The sequence below is a fragment of the Antrostomus carolinensis genome, unplaced genomic scaffold (genome assembly GCF_000700745.2).
Source record: "Antrostomus carolinensis isolate BGI_N321 unplaced genomic scaffold, ASM70074v2 scaffold31246, whole genome shotgun sequence".
NCBI lineage: Eukaryota > Metazoa > Chordata > Aves > Caprimulgiformes > Caprimulgidae > Antrostomus > Antrostomus carolinensis.
In genome coordinates this window covers 6,983-28,321 of record NW_010321656.1, presented here as the reverse complement: position 1 = coordinate 28,321, position 21,339 = coordinate 6,983, and the positions used below count along the sequence as shown (strand labels likewise).

The 21,339-nt window shown below is 43.3% G+C and overlaps 1 protein-coding gene across 1 annotated transcript; it reads right to left on the bottom strand.

Annotated features, from left to right (window-relative positions):
* Positions 1-1,287: 1,287 nt before the first annotated feature.
* On the bottom strand, positions 1,288-19,721 carry ADAM9 (ADAM metallopeptidase domain 9; the record flags this gene model as incomplete). Its single annotated transcript, XM_029085457.1, has 22 exons — positions 1,288-1,402; positions 2,179-2,306; positions 2,620-2,722; positions 3,312-3,450; positions 4,509-4,610; positions 5,175-5,280; positions 6,220-6,300; positions 6,935-7,121; positions 7,856-7,961; positions 8,445-8,640; positions 8,873-8,965; positions 9,086-9,257; positions 9,479-9,612; positions 10,391-10,472; positions 11,959-12,128; positions 12,847-12,918; positions 13,369-13,434; positions 14,225-14,414; positions 15,165-15,241; positions 17,156-17,234; positions 18,326-18,390; positions 19,624-19,721. Coding segments are annotated over 22 exons (2,561 nt in total), but the record flags the coding sequence as incomplete, so codon positions are not given.
* Between the last annotated feature and the right edge of the window lie 1,618 nt (positions 19,722-21,339).

The window sequence follows — 21,339 nt, the reverse complement described above, 5'->3', positions numbered from 1 at the left end:
ATATATATATATATATTTATATATGTATATACAGAGGAAAATATATATTTTTTTGGCAATATTATGGGGGATTTTACAGATTGATTTTGCGCTCGGTGGTTAGCACAAAGTGAAAAAGCCAAGCACTCTTTTCAGTACTTATTTCACTTTCAGGAAGTTTGTGCAACAGATTTCTATTTGTGACCACCATCAACAGATCTCCCCTCGGCCAGCACAGCAAATGCTACGTGCTCCTTTTCAGAAGGAGTTCTAAAAACTCTTAGTCAGTGGTGTAGGAACGGGTGACAGTCCAATCTACCAGCAGTTGGCCTGTGAGCATCCTGACTGACACTAAAAAGGTTGAGGATTAGGTGAAAAGGATGCGTTAGTCAACAGGTTCCTGTCTAAAGTGCTCAGAGAAGCTCCGGTGGTCTCGGCAGAGACATTTTTTGCTTCTCAGTGTTCTTGCAGGGACTGTTACTCAGTCTTTAGACCCAAATTAAAACCCTATTTTTAAAATTTTTTAAAACCAAAACACGGCCATGTCTCTTCGTACCTTTAGTTTCATTGCCTGTTCATGGTATTAGTGGAAATTAGTACATGATTCTCATTTAGCAACTCATTACTAATTTAAAACCATTAAACTTAGTGCTTATATAGCACAGCTTAGTGTCAGTCAGCATGAAAGTAAGAATTTAAGTGCATTATTACACATCAATAAACATATATACATGCATAAACATGTTTACAATATATTTATCTTCCTCTGAAAAAGTACACCGATACCTTATTTCACTTGTGCCATTCATGTGGAAATGGTAAGATTTTCCAGTTCATGCAAAACAATTTTAAATTAATTGGCCAGATTTCCTTGTTTGGAAAAACAGTATGGGTTACCTCAATCCCTCACTGTACATTGAGAAAGACGACAACAAATCAGACAATTTCATTATTAGGGCTCATCGCAGAAACGGGGAAACCAAAAGCAACTCCCAAGTGCCGTATTTTAAAGATTATTTAACTGCAGGCTGCTCCTCTCCAGCTGTTCAGCCCAGCTGCAGTTACAAAGCCACGATACTCAGACCTAAGAAGGGGTTAGATGTTTTCAGTTCCTGTAGCTTTGGTAGAGGTATTTAGTTTAAAGTTTTACATTCCTCGTTCCTATATCTGATTTGCCTCCTCCCAGGCTGCAGAAGGAAGGCGTTCCGGGATTGCCACGGGCCACTCCATGCACGAAGGATAACTGCAGCTTCAGCTCTGTCTCAGTGAACAGCTCAGCTCACGTGAAGGCCCCAAAGAAGCCAAAAGCTATTTGGGAGGCAAAGGTGCCGGTCGAGAAGGAAAATACTGTCCCTGAGGTAAACACTTTTGCTGTGATGGAGGAGGTCCCTGAGGTGCGTATTTCTGCTGCGGAGGTGGCGGCCTACAAAGGGACAGAGAAGCTGCTGTCAGTCCAGGTGACTACACCCACACACGTCCCTCACCCCCTTTTCTGGCACTACCACCACAGCCCCAGCCAGGACTGTCCCATCCCGCTACGCTGCTCCTCGCCGTCTCAGCTCTCAGAACACGCCATGGTCAGACTCTGCTGTCCACTGCCTGAAATCCTCAGGGAACCTCAGTTTGTTAACACACCTTTTTTTTCCCCAACCCCAAAATAGTTTAAAGACCCCCATGAATTTCCCAACACCAGCTATTTTGAAACACTCCCTCTCGATACCTTGCACTTTCTGGATATGCATGTTTTATAGCATAGGCATCACATCTTAGAAATACAATTTAAAAGTAAAATGAAAAATAAAGGAAAACTTTCTGTTCAAAGTTAATGAGAAATGATCCTGTACTTGGCAATAACATTCATGAATCAGCAAAATGACAGATTTTTGAGTAATTTCTTTTTAAACTGAGTATTTTGAGAGGCATTTTATTCACCTGTATGCAGGGCTAATCTGGCTCCAGAAGAGCATTCTGAAATCTGTTAATCAAAATGTAGCCGTGACAGTGCATAAAATTAATGCTGTGGGTAATAGCACTTTAGTTCCACAGCGTGAAATGAAGGAGAAACTTCTCTCAATAAAAGGTCAGTCCTGCTTGCATATAATACGTGATGAAATACCTTAATGCTTACAGAGATGGAGGCAATGACACTCTATGCACCCCAGGAAACTGCCAATAGTTATTTGCAGTAACTCAACCAACCTCATCGGCAGCTTCTGTGGCTGTGGTGCCTGGTATTGCGGAGACGGGTAGTAAGACTGGTGGTAAGCCTGCTGAGGATGCTGGTTAACTGGGTAAGATGGAACAGGAAAGGTATTTGGTTCCATATCCTACAACAAAAACATGATGAGAATGTTAATAAACTTGCACAGAGTAAGGGAAAGGGAGTACAAAGCAGGTAAACTGCTTCCCAAGCCAAACACAGACCGTAAAAAAGCTTAAACAGTGGGAGACTGAGGAGTTCCCCCTCACACCTTAGGAGATAATTATTCTCTTTGCCTCTTAACAAAGAGAAAACCTGGTTTCCAGAGATGAAAAAATAAAATAACTGAAGATTTTATTAGGGCAAAAATTATAAAACCTGCCTTAATATGTTACTTTAGAACAAGAGATGACAAATAAAGCAATGAGGATCATTCCTACCATGGGAACAGCTCTCGGAGCATAAGGCGTGCCATGGGAAAAGCCTCTGTGGTGGTAGTCTCTTGGTTCTGTTTCTGTCCTAGGAGGTGGTGGCTGAAGGGACCTGAAATCCAATTGACATGGACTGTGTGAGTGTAACACCTTGAGAGAATGACTACACAGGCTGGGAATCCAAGCACTTCGAACCAGCTAGATGGATTTATACAGCCTGAGCACATATCCAACATCAGGAAGATAATACTTGCCACATAGAATCATAGAGTGGTTTGGATTGGAAGGGACCTTAAAGATCATCTAGTTCCAACCCCCTTGCCATCAGCAGGGAATATCTAATAAACATATCTAATAAACATCACATATCTAATAAACATCACTTTTTCTGTTTAGGACTATGATAGCTTCATTTTGCCACTTTATACCAAAAGATGAGATCCAAAAATACAAAACCCATCACCAGTGCGCGACAACAAACACAACGGTAAAAAAAGTTCTCTGTTCCCTCATTTTAAGATGAATTTATCTTTTCTGTCATGGCCCAGGGCAAGCTGCATGTGCCATTTGATGCAGGGGCCTTTGCCTGACATCTCGGGACTGGGATATGTCTCCACACTTTGGCAGTGGCTCGTGTAAACAGATGTCTGTGGACTCCCTCAAAAGCGCAGAGGAAAAGGTAAAAAGGAGCCTCTACTCACGATTGGCAGCGGGACATTAACCTCCTAAAGCATCGCTTCAGCTTGTCTCTCTTTGCAAATGCCACAGCAGCAGCTACGAGCAGCGGGAGGACCAGGAAAAAAAATACCAGCAGCCCATTTCTCAGCGAAGTGTCTTTGTCTGATGGGGGCAAAACCACAGAGAAGAAAAAAGAAGTATTACATGGTGTTACCACCACCTGACTCATTGTAGCAGTGAATATTTGGTAGGATTGGTTCTACAACTATTTCCTGTTTTTCATAGAAAAAAGAACCTAAAGAATCTAGTAAGACTGCAAGATATATGCCCAAATATATTATTTCTGATTATCTTCTCATATAGATTGTCCAGTCAAAGATGAAAGAACTGTATGTGCCATGATACCCTGGGCTATAACAGCATCTTGAATTACTAGGTCAATACCTAATTTTTCTTCCACTGGATTACTGTGAAGATCTTAGGAGCTCAACTGAAAGAGAAGAAAACAGAGCTTCTGCCCTTTGGTCTGATCCTAAATCTTCCTCTTCTCCCACCATTGTTTGCTGTAGCCAAAGAACTCCAGCTCTTGCCAACCTCTACATTTTTTCAAGCAGCAAATTTCTCCACTGCAGGCTGTAAAAAAACCAAAAACAACAACAAAAAAAAAACCCCAAAAAGCCTTTCCCCTTTTTTGTCTGATGATTAGAGGCATCTGTCCATGCTCTGAGGTGATTCTCCAGACTGTTATTGCATCAACATAGAGTCTAGCCTCCTCTAAAACCTACATCTTATGAAAAACAGTCTTCAGGATCATTCTTGCAGCTCATAGAAGGGCCTACATCAATCTCATCCTTATATAGTCCACACAGGCATTGCACAAGTTTTTTCCAGCTTATAGCTTGGATTTGGCTTCCTCCTTCATCTTCAAGCTCAGTGAGAAAAATAAGCTTCATAGCCTCTTCCAGTTTGTTTTCTTTCACACATGAATTGTGCTCCCCAGGCACCATTTTTACACTCTTCACATTCAAAACTAGATTCATCCATCTTCCAAGTACACAGATACATCATCCTGCCGCATCAAGCACTGGCCTAGTACCTTTTCTGGGGGAAAAACTATATGAAAAGACCCCACAAAATTCCCCTCCCCGTCCCACCTTTCTCTCCACACACACAAAAAAAAAAGTGAACCGAAAGTCTGCAAACAATAGAGTGTCACAAACCTCTGCATCGCCCCGTTTCTTTATCGCGTACCTCTCTTCTATACCGTAAGTTGTTTGGGGCAGGGGCTACCTTTGTATTTACTACCAAGCGAAGCATGCTGTCTGCACTCAAATAATAAAGATTAATAAAACAGTGATTTTTTTTTTTCATCATGCATTGCCCTAGCCCACCTCAGCCAGACGTTAGTCCTGCCTGCACTGCAGGTGCACATGCAGCTGCCTGCAGATACCAGAACAGGGCAGCTACTCATCTCTGCCACCACTGCTTGAAGCAGCCTGTCTTCATGGAGATGCAGGTTCATATCCATGGATTTGAACCCACGTCCTCAGCCAAATTTCAAGGTGTTTGGATCTAAGAATGGAAGGGGTTTCATTTCCCAGCTTGGAAAAAGAAAATTCCAAGAGGATCTTGGTCTGAGGTGGCAGAATTCACCTAAAGGCACTTAAACCAGCCCAGTTTCTTTACAGCTCCCCAGCATCCCGAAAGAGAGAAGTGTAACACCTTGAGCTCAAAACCTTAACTAGAACTGTTTGCAAATGAAACCTGGTGAAGAGTCAACCACCAGCACCTCAGCCACCAGAAGTTAGCTGCTGCAGAGCAATCAGGCACTCAGCCCAGCACACCAGACAGGCCCACAGCTCTGGAGTTGCCGTATGACTACTTGCCATTGTAAGGAGGGCCACTGTCCAGACTTCCTCCGTAGCCTTTAGTGTCGCAGTATGGAGGGGCCCAGCCTGCTTCACAGTGACAGTTCCTGTTGTTATTGCACACCTGTATTTACACAACACAAACATCAAGATAAAGACTATTTAACAACACAAGTTTCCATCCATTTAAAAGCAGCAGGCAGTAACCATGACCGACTATTCCGTCCCTTCCACATCACTCAGCCTGGAGAACTTTAACCGGTAACTCCCATGTCAATTCTAAACAGTTCTTGGCCAGACGTCTCAAGATTTCACATGACTGAGCAAGCACAGCATTGTTCAGGATGAGCTTCCAAAGATTAGTTGTCCCAACAGCTTAAAGAGCATGGCTTGCTTTTTTTTCCTTTGTGAGATGCAGAGTTTCAAATTACATTAGTAATACTGGAATTGGGAATTCTTCTTGCCTGGCAAAAAAATATCATCTTAAGAGCTTTTGTCAAAGTTTTGGTTTTTTTTAAATACTGTTATAGGCTCTTTTGCCAGAGACATTTTATAGAGAGTTTTACAGTTAAACAAAACAGAAAAATTAAGTTACTACCCACTATTTTAGAACTTCCTCAACTGACATAACTTCAGTCCAATTTTTGCTGTTAAAGGCACTTTTCTCATTAACAGTACCAAACAGCAGCTCTTTAATAGCAAAACCCATCCTCAAGAACTCCACAGAATTTTTTTAATCACTGTATCTAGCATCATGATTACTTTATTTCACATGAGTTACAGCCTTATAACAGAGAAGGGCAAAAGACTTCCTTAGATGCAAAAAAGACCAGTATATAAACACTTCTGATTAAGCACAATTACAGTGTACCTGGCTTAAAGTGGGACTTCTGATTAAAAAAAGACCATTTACACATTTGCATGGTCATTGTCTCTAAAAATCTAGTGACCTAGTAACAAAGATGTCAGATCTCACGTAGAAATACTGCCAGCTGTATCAAAACTTACAGACTTGGGGTTTACTGTTCGTGGACTCTCAGTCAGAGCAGAGGCTCTTGCTTACCCCATGTCCATGACACTGCTTCTCCACGTCACAGTCGTAGTTCAGAACAGAGGCACTGACACACTGGAAGTGTCTGCAGATCTGGGGGAATTGAGAGAGGCACATAAATGGAGCGAGATGGCATTTCACTGACCTACCCCTTCTGGCCCCTCCGGCTCTGCAGCCCCTCTGAGCTCCCTGACCACAAAGCCAGTCTCATACTCTTACGTGATAAACCCCAACTCTACAGAAATGTGTCTGGTCCACAAAAGGCTCCTCAGTATGGGGTCTGAACTGTCACTGGGAGTCTTTTGTCTCTAGTCTGAATGTAAAGGAATAGCAATTAAATTGTGCACAGTAAGGATATGTGGAATGCACATTCCTTTGCTGGGGTAAAGCTTCTAGGCTTTTCAGTTTAGCTGGATGTTAATTGGAAGTTGTCTTCAAGGCATTTGTGTGCCCCTAGCTCTTCCTGCTCATTGACAGAGCAAACATTCTGGTTCTTCATTTCTTTTCCTTCATTTATAAATGAAAGGCTCACTAAAGTTTTTTAGGCCCATGCACTGCAGTACCAGGCAGTGCAGGGAACCCATGGACTCGCTCAGTTTTGCATTAGCTACAAGCACCAAAAAAATAAACAGCCATAAATATTACGAAACAACGCAGCTGAAATTTTTATTCATGTGAAAACCCTAAATTATTACTTTAAGAAAAAATTTTTTTAATTGTTCATTACCTTTCCAGTATCACATTTGGTGCCTTCATTCACCATTCCTGGGTCTGGGACATCAGAGCCTAGCTGGAAATCTACACCCCAGCACATGGTGCCTCTTCCAATGGGAGTTTGGATAATAGCAGGCTTAATTCCAAAAACAGGCATATTTTTCACATTTTCACATTGCAGCTTCCCACACATGGCATTCCTACAACATCAACATATGAATACTGTAGTGACACTTGAATTTATTCTGGGAAAAAGACTATCACATATTTGATATGATCTTTTCTTCCTCCTGGAAGACACGACTTGAAAATAAAATTGAGGCAACTCGCCAAACAAAACTGAGCTGGGCCTCATTTCAGCGCTGCAAGAGGATGGATTTAGGTCTTCATTCTGTAAGCTGTTGGGATTTTACATTAAAGAAAACATGAGGATTTGCTACTTGTTTCTCTGTACATGAACACCTTAGGACAAGAACAATCAGTGATGGGAGATGTGGAACACTCTCCCCTTGCCATAGCCCCACATCTGAATGTGTGACACACAGATCCCCTGAGGCCACAGACCACCGCACGCACGGGAACTGCGGCACAAGCCCCAAAGCTTCACACCCAGCTATGGAAGAATTGCCCAAACATTCAAAAGTCATTTCAACTATTATGTGCAAGAGTTAAAGCCAGACAATCTAAAACAAAAGTCAACAAAACTTGTAATTGGATGAGCGTGTGGTCTTTAAGCACTAACAACAGCTTCAGAAATTAGTATAACACGTCTTTTCTAAGCCATCTCGCTGCGGTTTCAGAATGTCAATAAGGTTAGATTGTGGGATAACAAGTCTCTCCCCAATGCACCTGCTAAAACATCCCAAACTAACACTCGAATGAGGATTCTCAATGATACATGTAGGAATTTCTTGATGCACTGGGTTCAACTCACCAGCTGGAACATTTCTTGTAGTCATGGCCGTGGAAACCACAGTTGCCAAATCTGTCACCCTTGGAATTCACTTCAGCAAAACAAATGTTGGGGGCTGCTTTGGCTTCTGCAAACAACAGCCCAACCCCCAGACAGAGGAACCAAGTTAAACAGGGACAGAAATACCTCATATCATCATGTCTCCCCTTACCCAGAGCAATTATCCTGCTACACCTAGTATGTTCCACGTAGCACAGACAGCTTACAAACTCAATCAAAACAATAAAGAGGTGAAAATGTCAGCACTACAAGGATCCAAGCTTAAAAGAGAGAAAAATAGTCAATATTGAGTCAATTATACCACTTGATATTTCTTCATGGCTTCCTTACAGCCCTATACCCCAGAAGGCCCATTGTAACAGGAACGATTGGTGAAAGAAAATTACTACTTGAATCACCAGCACAGCGTTAAACGTAACAAAGGAAGAATGTGCGAAGGCAAAGCCATAAATACCACTACTTCAAATCCTTTGCCAAAGCCAGCTGGTCTTTGTTACAGGAAAACAAGTAAATATATTTTAAATAAACTTAGTGTATTCTTCTTCCTTACTTGAGCCAAAGATATCCTGACACTGCGCGTCGTAGTACTGGCAGACGCCGTTGTAACAGTAGGCTTCCTCGTTGTGGCACGGGTGACCGTTCTGAACGGTGAAGTCGGGCTGGCAGAACTGGGACGTGCCGTTGCAGTACTCTGGAAGGTCACACTCATTGTTACTCGCCCGACACTCGGTTCCTCCAGGAAGAAGCTGAAGAGAGAGTGGAGGGAGAAACTGCATCAGAAAATAGAAACTTCACAGCAGAGACAAACGCTGCACTCAATGCACGATATGCCCCCAAAAAGGGTGTTGATCTGAAGCCCTCAGTGGGTGCTGTGCATGTGCATGACAATTCCCTCTCACAGATGCACTGGCTAGGCCAGTGCTCTCCTCTTCTCAACCACTAAAGAACACTTCCAAATAATATGTTTGAGTCTCTTACCTGGCAGTTTTTACAGCAGTCGCCATAAGCACATTCAGCACCAGATCGCAGTCTGCAAGTCCCTGGTTCGCAGCAAGGATCACTTTCACATTCCTGAGAACACAAGTGCTGTGAATGTCAGGAAATCTCACCCTCCACCACGCACAGTCCCCTCTCCAGCAACGGGCACACAAGGCTACCCTGGCAGCATTTGTAAAACACAGAGCTACAAACCTTTGGTGAACCACAGTCACACTCCTCCCCGGCATCTACCAGCCTGTTCCCACAGTACGGAACACTATAGGTTTCATCGGGCCTGGGAACGTTGAGCAGGCAGCTTCCACCTTTGTTAAGGGTTAGCTTCTCAAAGTCTTCTGCACTGCAGCTGCTGAAGTTCCTTGATCCCCTGCAACAGAGAACATGAGTTTATCTTTGCACTAAGACAACCCCACAAGCCTTCCCTCAGTTTGTAGAACAAGGGTAACATTTCCCCTTCCCCATGAGCTGCAACTGTGACACGACTCTTTGCAAGAGTACTTTGAAGGTGAAAGCAACCTGTAAAAACTAAGTGCACGGGTGAGGAGTTTTGACCCTTGGAAAATGCTTTCCCTTTTGTCAGTTACTTACGATGCTCCAGAGTTCATAATGCAACTGCTTGCTCCACAGTGACAGACACGTTCATCATCGTGGTTCATCCCCAGGTTATGTCCCAGTTCATGAGCCATAATGGATGCAAACATCTGTATGCTGATTCTTCCAAACTGCATAAGAACAAAACAGAAGAAAATTAGTGGACAGCTTATACTGAGAAAGTCAGTGTTTACTCATGTGCCAAAAAGACACTGCTTCTGTCATTCTGTCTCTACATTAACAGGATTCTCAGACCAACTGTGCCTGCTCTCCAACCAAGTGCATGTCATTTGCTTAGTAATAAGAGCCCTTAGATAAACATATTTGGGACACTACCTAATAACCTCTACTTTCCAGTGCAGTTGCAACTTTAACACAAAAATAAGAGTTCTCCACACCAGCCCAAAACTCCTTAAATATGCAAACTCCAATTCCAGTACTTCTGTCACTAGTCCAAGAAAACGAGATTGCTGGGACGGCCAGTTATCTGCGGTCAGCAATTCAGTTCATTAACACTCTGCAATTTCACACAGAGAGGGCAGACAGCTGGCACTGCTCCAGGAGTTCACGACTGTGCAGGTCAAGTAAATACCAGAGGACAGACTGGAGAACACCCACAGCTCCCACATCCTTCTAAGGCAGGGGTGCTTAAAACGTCAGCAGAGCAATCCTGTCCCTTTTTCATGAGTGCTGCACACTGAGGAGAAGGAAAGCTAAGCAGAAGATGCAGAAGACTACAGAAAAGTTGTGATCCAGATATGGAATTGCCAGAAATGGCTGGGGACCATATAAAAGCCCCCACTAAGCTACTTCAGTTTTTTTATTAAAGATTCTGCACTTCCAGGAAGATTTCTGGAGTGCAAAACTCTTATCTTGATCACATTCACGGTATCACTAAAGATATCTCACCACATTAATGCCTCCTGCGTGGCTCTTGGAGCACACTGTTCCAACATAGGCCATTCCAGCTGTGCCACCAAACCCCTTCTTCCTACAGTCATGGGGAGAAAAAGGAAAGGCAATCATCCTGACTGCAGACACACGATACAGCCCATCCCCACAACCACTCAGTGCATCACTGCTGCTTGTGGGGCACAAAACATGGTCTTTCCGGCGCTAACAAAGGATCACTGCTAGGAGCACCACTGTGGATATGAATGTTCCAGTTCAGCTTTACCTTTCTGTTCATGGTTCTTTTATTCTTTTAAATTAAGACAAGAATTTGCAGAGAAAGTCAGCCTTTTCCACATCTTCCCTCTAAATATAAAGAGCTAAACGGTCCACCCTTAAAATAATTTGTTTTAACTGGCTGTTAGCTGCCTTTCTACTACTGCCAAACTCCATAGACTTCTTTCCTTATCAACTTCCTTCTCATTACTCCCTCATTTTGTTTCTAGACAGTTCTTAAAGCTTAAGTGCAACGGCACAACACACCACATTTTACTTCATTAAAAAAAAGAATTTTGGAAATTAGTATTTTTTCAGCCATTTCACCATCATCACCCTGAACGGTGCTGCTCTGCCTCGGAGGAGAAGAGGCTCCCAGCTTCTGCAGGAAGGGGAGCTTCTGCTGTGCACAAGGGCAGGCTGGGCTGCTGCCCCATGCAAAGCAGTGCTCCTACCTCTGCCCTTTCTCTGCTTTGGGCAGTGACTTCCTAAGGACTGCGCTATCTGCGGGAGCGGGAAGTGCACAGGGGCAAGTGTCCTGGAAGCGGGGCAGAGATGACAGCTCAGGAAGCTCTGTGCTAGTTTAAGGCAATAGGGACGGACAGATTAACATCACGTGGCAAAGTTTAAACCACGTAGCTAGCTTCTGGATGCCAACTGCAGGAACAACTTTTTCTCCATTAAAATGTAACACTCCGCATCAGGTTTATGCTCATTTTCAAGTGGAAAAAGTCCTAGATTGCAAGTCTAACCAGTGTACAAGCTGACAAAAGGATTATCTGAATGGAACCCTTATAAAATACAACATATAACATTGCAGTACTTGTAAGACAAGAAAAAAAAAATTGTTATTTAGCAATGTACCTGTCAGAGAGGACACTGAATTCAACCACAGAAACGGTCTTAAAAATTTTTAATCTGACTTGGAATGTTTTTCTATTAGGAAGAAGTTCTTCACTGTGAGGGTGGACAGACACTGGAACAGGTTGCCCAAGGAAGCTGTGGATGCCCCCTCCCTGGAAGTGTTTAAGGTCAGGCTAGATGAGGCTTTGAGCAACCTGGTCTAGTGGAAGGTGTCCCTGCTGATGGCAGGGGGGTTGGGACTGGATGAGCTTTAAGGTCCCTTCCAACCCAAACCATTCTATGATTCTATGTTTTCACAAGTACAAATTACAGCAAGTACAAACTGCAGCAGATTGCACTGGATTCTCTGTTAAAATACAGCAGCTGCTCTTGATGCTACAGTGTGGCTGAGCAGACAGGAATAGAATAAACTTCTTAAGAGTCAAAGGGAAGGAACTGCAACTCACAGAACAAACTGGGCACTGTCGTGTCTCCGGCGCAAAACAAGATTCTTCTCACGCCACTGTACAAAATTTGCCAGCACATCACCAGCACCTCCGTCCGTGCTAATTATGTTTTCATGCTTCCAAATCTCTAGACCGACCAGCACAATGCGGATGTTCAACATGATGTACATCTGGGGAAGGAAAAAAAGGAGAAATATTTCTGAAGACCTTCAGATAAGAACAAGTGGTCTGGCATTATATAGCTTATTGCAAGAACCTATGTTTTCTGTTTACGTTTGTTGTTTTTTAAAAGTTAGCAGTCAATTCAAACCACCAGAATGAGTTTTCCCTGTGATTTAGATTTTCATTAGCTAAAGGATCAATGCTTAAATGCCACACTGGCCATACTGTAAGAAAGTCTAAAACAGAAATAAAAAGAAGTCTCAATCCTGACAAATAGCATCATCTGAAATAGTCAGGTTGAAAGAGATGCTTTTTTTCTAACCTTTACATATACACAAGAGTTGCAGTAATTGCAACGATCTGTCCTGTCACTCACTGTATATAGCACAGGTTGGAAGAGTTCCTTCAATTAATTCTCAAGTATGATGACCACAGGTGGATTTAGAAGCGGAAAATCTTTCACAGGAATGCACGCACCAATACTGCCATCGCTTTGCAGCCCCTGCTCCTCTGGCACCCCTTCAGCACAGTGCTCAGGCACAACTCTGTTCTATCAGCCTTCAACATCACAGTTGAGGGAACAGGTTTAGCTCCTGGCTTGATAAAAACCTTTATTTCATTCTCACCAAAGTGGTAACAGAACAGACTCCAAGGTGGAAGTTTACAAAAGTAAACAGAGCTGAGGGGCTGCTGCATACAGCATCACTCTGTGTAGCTTGAACTTACACTGTCAAGGAAGTTTGCCAGTTGTACCATGTGTTCTCTTACTTCTGTCTCACTCTTCCCAAAATCTTCAAACTGCAAGACAAAGAAACTTAGTCATGAAGAAGAGAGATAAAGAAAAGAGTTAGAAAAAGGAACAAAACATTTTAAGACTAGTAACACAAAAACCATTTTTGCCTAATTCTAAACGTCCTGTCAAGAAGTTGCTAATCAAGACAGCAGCATCTTCACTGCTATTGCTCAACAGCTCAACATTCCAGAGAAAACAGCAAAGGCAGCTCTCATCACGTGTTTTCCTTACATTATTAGATTCCTTGCTGATAGAAACTCTCCATATCTGGCAGTTTACTCTTTTCCTGAAGAGTACTGCACAGAACATGTTGATTCAGTTTAAGTTAGTCTACTAGCACAGTCTTGGCTAAAGTGTCAGTGTCTTTCAACAATCCATTTGGGAGTAATGAAGACTGAGGGCTTTTCAAGCCATTTCCTGGGGAGAAGGAAGGGAAAGCAACACACAATCCCTACCTTTTCTTTATCCACAACTATGAACAGCTCCACGTATCTTGTTTGATGTAGGACCGCTCTCTTTCTCTGTGGAAAAAAGTTTTAGACAACTTCAATTTTATTAATTCAAGTGTAAACAAAAAAAAAAAAAATAATCATGACATTGTCATATTTCACTTGATACAACTTGAGACACACCCAAAGCACACTGTGCCAAGATGGTAACAAGCCAAAACCAAGAAGTGTAATCCAATGCGATGACAATTTCTCTGTCTTTTACACGAAAATTCAGCTGCACAAAGATTTCCTGTGTTCAAAAGCAAGGGACCTTTTCACTTTTCACACAGGTTTCTTTGGAAAGACAGCATACACTTTTACAAAGGAACAGAAAGACATTAATAAGCAAATATCAACAACTTTGAAGTGAAACACAATGTTTTTCATATTCTTGCTTCTACTGCAGTCTTGTATAGCCAGTCTTTAAATGACAAGGGGGACCTTCACACTGAACTCTTACTCTGATGGTTAGGAGAATGGAATGAACACCACGATATTCTGCTGGCTTCTCATGCAATACTTTGGTAATGAGCCTCTCCAATGAGGGTAGTGTTCCTGCCCTTAAAAACCTCAAAAAGCTCTGCCCATGAATAATCTAACTAGCCACTTGACTCTCACTGCTGCCTGCAGAAGCAGAAGGAAATGGCAAGGGCTTTGTTGAAGCAACTGAGTTCTTCAGCAGGGTAGAAAGCCCTCTGAATCAGAAACCTTTAGGTATGTGCTAAGCCCCAGGAAATCTGATAAGCTGCTTCTGTACTCTGAGCTGAACACTCACAAAACCCATTAGAGGGAACTGACGAGAAAACAGTGGAGTACTTACTCGCAGCAGCTGAGTCATACTGGGATGGTGATTTTCCTCCATATGTTCCCCTTCATGGTCTTGGGTGGTTACTCCACACACTGTGGGCTCTTTCTTCACATTATCCAATCGATACAAAATGTGTTTAGAGTCAGAAGAGGAATCCATGGGCTCAATTCCATAGGTGATGTTCCCTATTGTCACCAAACCCCTAAAATACAGTAGAGTGTGAGAAATTCTTGCATTAAGCACGGAGGATAGTTACCCAGCCATTTCCAGTAAAACAAAGGAACAATTATTCTTTGATAACTACAGGCACGTCTGTATCTCAGTCCTTGCAAAACAGGACGCTTCATTTCAAGCCTGAAAGCTGCCTTTCACTGGATAGGGCCTTCACAAATACAGCAAATCAAACATTTTTGTAAGAGACTGCAATGCCCAAGAAATTAAGTCACAGGCATAAAGCAGAAATACTTCAGTTCAGTTACTACTGCCACTTTGGTGTCTGACATGGCACTGCAAAAAGTCAAAGTCCCAAAAGATACAGAAATTAGCCCAAAGCAGAAAAAATTTCCAATCAAATTTGACGTGCTTTAGGGACAATTTTGTAAACTTTGCAGACTCGTGTTTGACTTTCCATTTTTGCACTATGTACAGTTCTTTGTACTGCCCATCTATCTAAATTAGAAAATAAGTCAAAATTTATGTCAAAAGAACGACTTACTGTACTCAGATAACAAACTGCAACTTATTTAATGGTGTTTCAAACATCTATTAACTACATGAATAAAAGATACCACAGAATGAGTGCACAAAGGCAGACACCATTGCAGCTTGGCCCCAGTCGATGAATCCCTGGCTGGCTGAGCAGTAGTTAAAAACAGAGCAAGAATTTTGTTTCAGGCTCAGCGAGCTGCCAGACTCACGTGACAACAGGGACACAAAAGATGAGCTGTGCTACCTGAGCCCCGAGCAAGTGCTGACAGCAACCACAGAGTCCAGGGTCCCCTCCACATATCCCTGATAATGGCAGTGATCCTACACAGGAAAACAAGGGAGCATTACACACGTATTCCAGGGATATCTGCACAGCCAGTGTGATCTCTGATCGTGTAGTTGCTGTGCCTGCCACTGACCAGCAGCAGTTACAACCTGAGAACGTAAAATGCTTTAAGTTAAATCTACCACATGCCTTTTATCTACAGTCTATTGCTTCAAACATGCCTCTAGCTCTACCACTATATAAGTATTTCCTTCACTAATGTACATCTAAAAATCTCCTCACCTGCCTTAATGCCACGAGGACTTATAAATACAAAGCTAATTAAGATATCAGGGGCACAGGACTCCAGCTGGATCCCTACCTCCCTATCCTATAAATCAGATGCTCCGCAGAACTCGATGGGGCCAGCAGTTCATTAGAGATTTCAGTTTAAAATCCCACTTGCTCACTCAGTCATTCTACCTGAAGCCAGACTCAGAGCTGGTGCTGCCAACATGTTGTAAGTATCAGGCAAGCAGGGCTCAGAAGCATTATCTAGCAAATGGATTTCTTAACTTAACCGTAATCACCCTACTCTTAAGTTCTGTCCTCCACCCTGCCTCAAATATTTCAAGGCCAGCCCCTCCCTACAGATTTGGGCCAAATCACCACTCAGGCTTCTAGAAAACAGTCCTGCAGAATGTTTGACTTGTACGTAACCTCTCTCCAGCAAGAAGAGGGCCAACACCTGCTGTCCTCGCCAACAGGCGCTGCGCTGACGGAACGTTTCGGTTGCGCAGTACATCCCTCATCAGCCCTGACGAGACAGAACACCTGCGTTTTGTCCTCTGTATACAGACATTTTGGAAACTAGACAATGCAGTAGTATGAGGCAAATACACTCCTTTTTCTCTGGCAAGTGCATTTTTGAATGTTACTGTAAGGGTCAGGTAGATTATGCTGCCTGTTGTTTCAGCAATGAGAGCAGAAAGCACAGAAGGCATGTGCTAATCCTTTACAGCCACTGTGACTTTCATGACCTCGTGCAGAAAAAGCATTTTTCCTCTTAGTCAATCACTTTTAATTAGGAAGTAAATACTCAGTTGACTCAGGTGCTCTGTTTTCAAAACCAAGATCCTATGAATCATATATGACTAACTTTCAAAGGAACAATGCTGATACATAAGAAGAGTGAAGCCATTAGAAATACACTCATATGCTTTTTGTATCACATGAGCTGCTTTTTACTCTTACTCTACAGAAGCCATTAAATTTTCAAAGGGAATCTATCGAGCAGCCTGCTTGTCCAGAAAAAGAGGGCTGCAGCTGCTTTTTCAGTGGATTAACTCAAATGCTATGCAGGTAACATCCTTCTCATCATCCTCGTCCATCCCTTCTAGTAGTTCCCAAATTTCTGGACTAATGGATAGCTTGTCAAACCTCAGAAATTCTTAGAGTCACTAACAGAGTCACTAACTGAAAAGATGGGTCAGCAGCTGACCGTTCATTTTGATTTGTGGACCAATCTGGAAGACCATTGTGTGTAAAAGTCAAAGCTACATTCAGTCACTGGACCACCATGGTTCTGCTCCACGTGCTCTGGTCCCTGCGAGAAGCAAGACCTGTGTCCAGGAGTGACACCAGCACTGCACTGTGCTGTATGACAAGGACAGCACCACTCTCAGACAATGAGATACCTGACAGTTAAGAAGAGCATTTCCTTTTTAGAGGAGAGTAGCTTTTAGTTAGCAATCACCACCACTGAAGAAAATATGGGTCTGTTACAAGCTCCAGGCTAGAGCCTCATCCGAAATCAAGGATTCTCTCCAGGAAGAGAGCAGAGCACGCATGGGATTAGAAGGTGGCCCAGCAAAAAATACAACTATCATTTTGTAATATGACTCCCTCATCCTGTAGATGCTCAGTATTCAAGTCACCTTCAGCAAGGGTATAAAAGAAAGGAATCGTACCTGGACATCTGGATATTCAGATTGCAACTTCCCCTCCTTATTATAGGTATAAACCGTGAAATCTTTGGGCAGCAGTTCTCTAAGGAAAGGGGAGAAGGAATACAAGAGGAACACATGAAATGACTATGACACTATAGCAGGGCACTAAGATGATCTTAACCAAAAAGTAAATTGCAATTAAATAAGGAAGTGTTCAAAAGGAAAACTCCCCAAAACTAACAAAGAAATTGTGCATTTCCACAGAAAAATCCAAGATATCAGAATAGCAGAACCGTTCATGGAATCAAATCAACCACCTCACCCTGGATAAGTAAAACAAGCACCAAAACCCATTAAATTGTGCTAAAAACTTGTTTTCATGCAGAATTTAAAAAAAAATTAAAAAAAAAAAATCACAGCACTTGGTCTGCTGCACAACTTCTCTTCCCCAGTTTTGGGAGGAAGTGCATTGGGAAAGTCTCCCACGATGAAGACTGCTGAGCCATGCGGGTAAATCCCTCGATGCAGCATTGCTGAAATCCCACGTTCCTGAGGGTCAGGGGCTTGGCAAGTGGCAGCTCGAGATCCCTGTGGGCTTGAACATTTAAATAGTTCTGTCTCTTTTGTCTATTATGAGGGCAGTTTTAAGAAGCAATAGCTTGATAAAAGGTAACTTGCTGTTGCTGCAAGTAGCCCTGTGAAAATTAAAACTCAGACAACATCTATATTGTCTGCAAGTTATGGACATTAAGGCCTTGGATATAAAGTCAACTTCCTCTTTTATTAGTATTCTTGTGCTACTGAGACAGGAAAAAAAATCCTCAAACAATAAACAAAACCCAGAAGAAAGTGAAAATATTTACTTGAAATATACTTCAGTTTGTTTATTTTTAGATGTGAATGGAGAGAGTCATTGCAGCGATTCCCCAGATCCCCTTTGAACAAACTGCTGCTTCCTTCACCGAAAGGGGATGACCAGAGTTGCCAGAGTTCAACCAAATTTCTGGCTGATAGCCAAGACTGTGTGACTGAATCCACTTTCCCCATCTTTCTCTACAGATTTCGCAGAGCCAGCCTGTAACTGCACCTCTTGTAAAGAGCCTCATGAATTGGAACTCACGTACCACCTGTCAGCTCCTTATTGGGACAAAACAGATGGAATTTAACAATCTAAAGAAATTGATCACTTACTTGTTCTTTTCAAGATGAACCGTGTATTCTTGTCCTTCTATCTCAATAGCATACGACACCTTGTCCTGAATATAAAAAAAGTTGCATTTTACTCATTTTAATGAATAAAACATTCTCTGAAATCAACAAAAGTTTGGCTCCATCACTGCTAGGACTACAGCACTCTCACTTCTTGCTGCACCCCAAGGCTGGTCAGGGGAGCGGGTGTTCCTTGTGCCCCCAGCTGACTGCACTGAGTCTGCAAGACTTTGCTATGAGAAGATGAGCAGAGGTGTCAGGATTGGCTCTGGTTTCCCCACAGCCAGCATACAGAATGACTGCCCTGCCCACACATTGAAATTGCCAGATAATGTGCTAATAAACTTTCCTTCTCAAGCCTTGCTACTTACACCAGACCAGGAATAAACCACACGTGGATGAGTCTAAAACTTATTTTATAATTGTCCCTACCCCCAGAACCTGGCATCCCTTCCTGTGTAAGTGGGGAAAAGTCACATGAAATAAACTATTTAAAAATAGCTTTGTGGTTTTCTTATTCCTTGTTTCTAAGACTTCCACAGAAAAACTCTTAGTTACAGCTGGAAGAGGACAACACAGTTTTATTACTGAACATTCACAGTGAGCCAGTACCTCCAGAACCTTGTGCCAGCCAAGTGCTACAACACAGCAACGAGGGTCCTTAGATATGAAGTGGATTAGCTGAATCACCTGACCACCACATGAAATATCACAGCAGGAGCACTAGTCAACGACTGCAACAAACTGCAGCACATTCTTGTTAATAGCGAATTCTGCCAATGTTTATAAGATTTGTGACTAAACACACTTGGTCTAATCCAAGTACTTTGAAGTGTGCAGTCTTTGGTTATGTGGTTACAGCAGAATAATAAAGGCTGGAAGGTACTGCTGGAGGTTGTCTAATCCAACCCCCTGCTCAAAGCAGCAGGGCCAGCTGGAGAGTTGGCCCAGGCAGCTCAGGGCCTCCTCCAGTCAGATTTTGAGCATCTCCCAGGATAATGTTTCCACCACCTCTCTGAAACTCGTTCCAGTGCTTAACATCTCTCATTATGCAACCTTTACAGCCAGATCAAAGATTCACTGCAGCAACTGGTAACCTCTGGAGCAAGGAGACATTTACTGTAAGTGAGCTAAAGGCAAGGCCAGATGTAATGCCTTCTGTAAGGATGGACACTTGGTTGCTGCTAGATGAGCCTGACAGTGTTTTGTGAGAATTTCAGGTCAGTTTTGGGTGAACCTCATTAGGAAGCAGATACTAAACTCAAGGCATTTTGAAGTACCTGTACTGAGGAGACATTGGAAGCCTCTCGCCGTTCTCTTCCTAACCTCTGTGGGATTATAACTTCGTAGGAAGACAACAGAGAAAGCTGCTGGAATCCTAGAAAGCAGAACAGAAACACTGGCTGAAGAAACAAAGCAATCTGAAGGATAAGGCACAAGGAAGAAAACACTATTTTGGGAAAAGTCCCTTCAGGAGGAAGGAGGCAGCCTGTGATTCTAGTTCAGATCTCCAGCTTATCACAGACCCCTGAAGCTGCTCATTGAGGGTCTGTAGTGCTGGATGGGGCAGATCCCTCTGTCACTAGACTGGCATCTTTTCTTATGGCAGAGTTACAAGCTCTACTTTTGAAGAAAACACAGCACCACATTGCCAAGGCACCACACACGTTTAGAGAGCTGGAACCCAAACAGAAAAAGCCAAAGGCCCTGACACACAGGGACAGCACAGAGCACATCTCAGAGCAAAGCACACTTGGGCTGCCTTGAAAAGGCCAGAGAAAACAACCCACAAACAGCAGGGAAGACACCAAATTTGCCAGATGGTTTCAAATTGAAACCTTCACATTCCAATTACTGTCTTACAAGCACCTCTGTCATACACCATCACTGCTAATCAGCGGGAATCAGAGCATTTAACAAAGCAGGTCAGCAGAGAGAACTTGTTCAAGGACACACAGATAGTGTCAAAATCAGGTGTCCCACGCTGCAAAGCTGCAGAACCACACCAGCTCCAGACCAGCTCCCAGGGGCTCCGGCAGCTCCTGCGCTTCCTAAGGGTGCAGCGGCGCAAAGCCCAGCAGAGCTGAGCGCGACGGCCTCGCCCTGCACATCACAGCCAGACTCCTGACACACGGCCAGCACTGCTCACTGTGTTCTTAGAGAGCTCTTAAGGACCTTACAAAAACAAGTGAGGTGAGAGAAACGCATGTAACAAAGAGGCCTTTTGTAAATCAGGTTATAAACGATTTGCACGTGGAACATCAGACAGATCCTCTGAACCAGACAAAAGTCTACGGTCCAAGTTTCCTTTACAAGGCAGAAGGTTTTGCAAACAACTGCTCTAGATCGACCGTGTAAGCAGTAATAAATTGCACGTGTACATTGCTTTTCCCACCGACGGCCGCTGCCTGCCCGTGCCTGGCTCGGGAGCTGCTCCTCCGGGAAGCGGGCGCAGGGCTGCAGGCAGGATTTTACTAGCTCATGGCAATGGAATCGGTGAGCTCACCAGAGCAGCCTGGGCTTCTTGACCCAAAGGCAGGGGGAAGGGAACAGGGGGGTGTTTAGTTTCTGAGATTCTCCAAAAACTCTGAGTGGGACCAAGATAGCATCTTTGGGTTTTTTTATTAAAAAAAAAAAAGCCAATCTGAGCATGCCAAAACCACAGGGCAACTCTGAGGGCGGCTGCACCTTCGCAAGCCGCATGAAGACACCACGTGCTCTAAGCCTCTGCGGGAGGGAAGCCTGGTCTGGCTTTTGGGAAATGGGCAGGAGCCCCACACAGGCTTCAAATACCAGGGATTCCCTGAAAGCCTCCTCAAGCCAGCACCACCAAGCTGCAGGGACATTCAGACTCCTTCAGATGCTTTTGCAGTCTCTCCTCCCATCTCCAGCAGCCTCAGGTTGCTTCCGTGTGACCTCAACTCTACAAATATCACCTGGGGTCAGTGTTTCAAAGGAACATCCTGGTAAGTGACAGCCCAAGTGAAAAGCACATC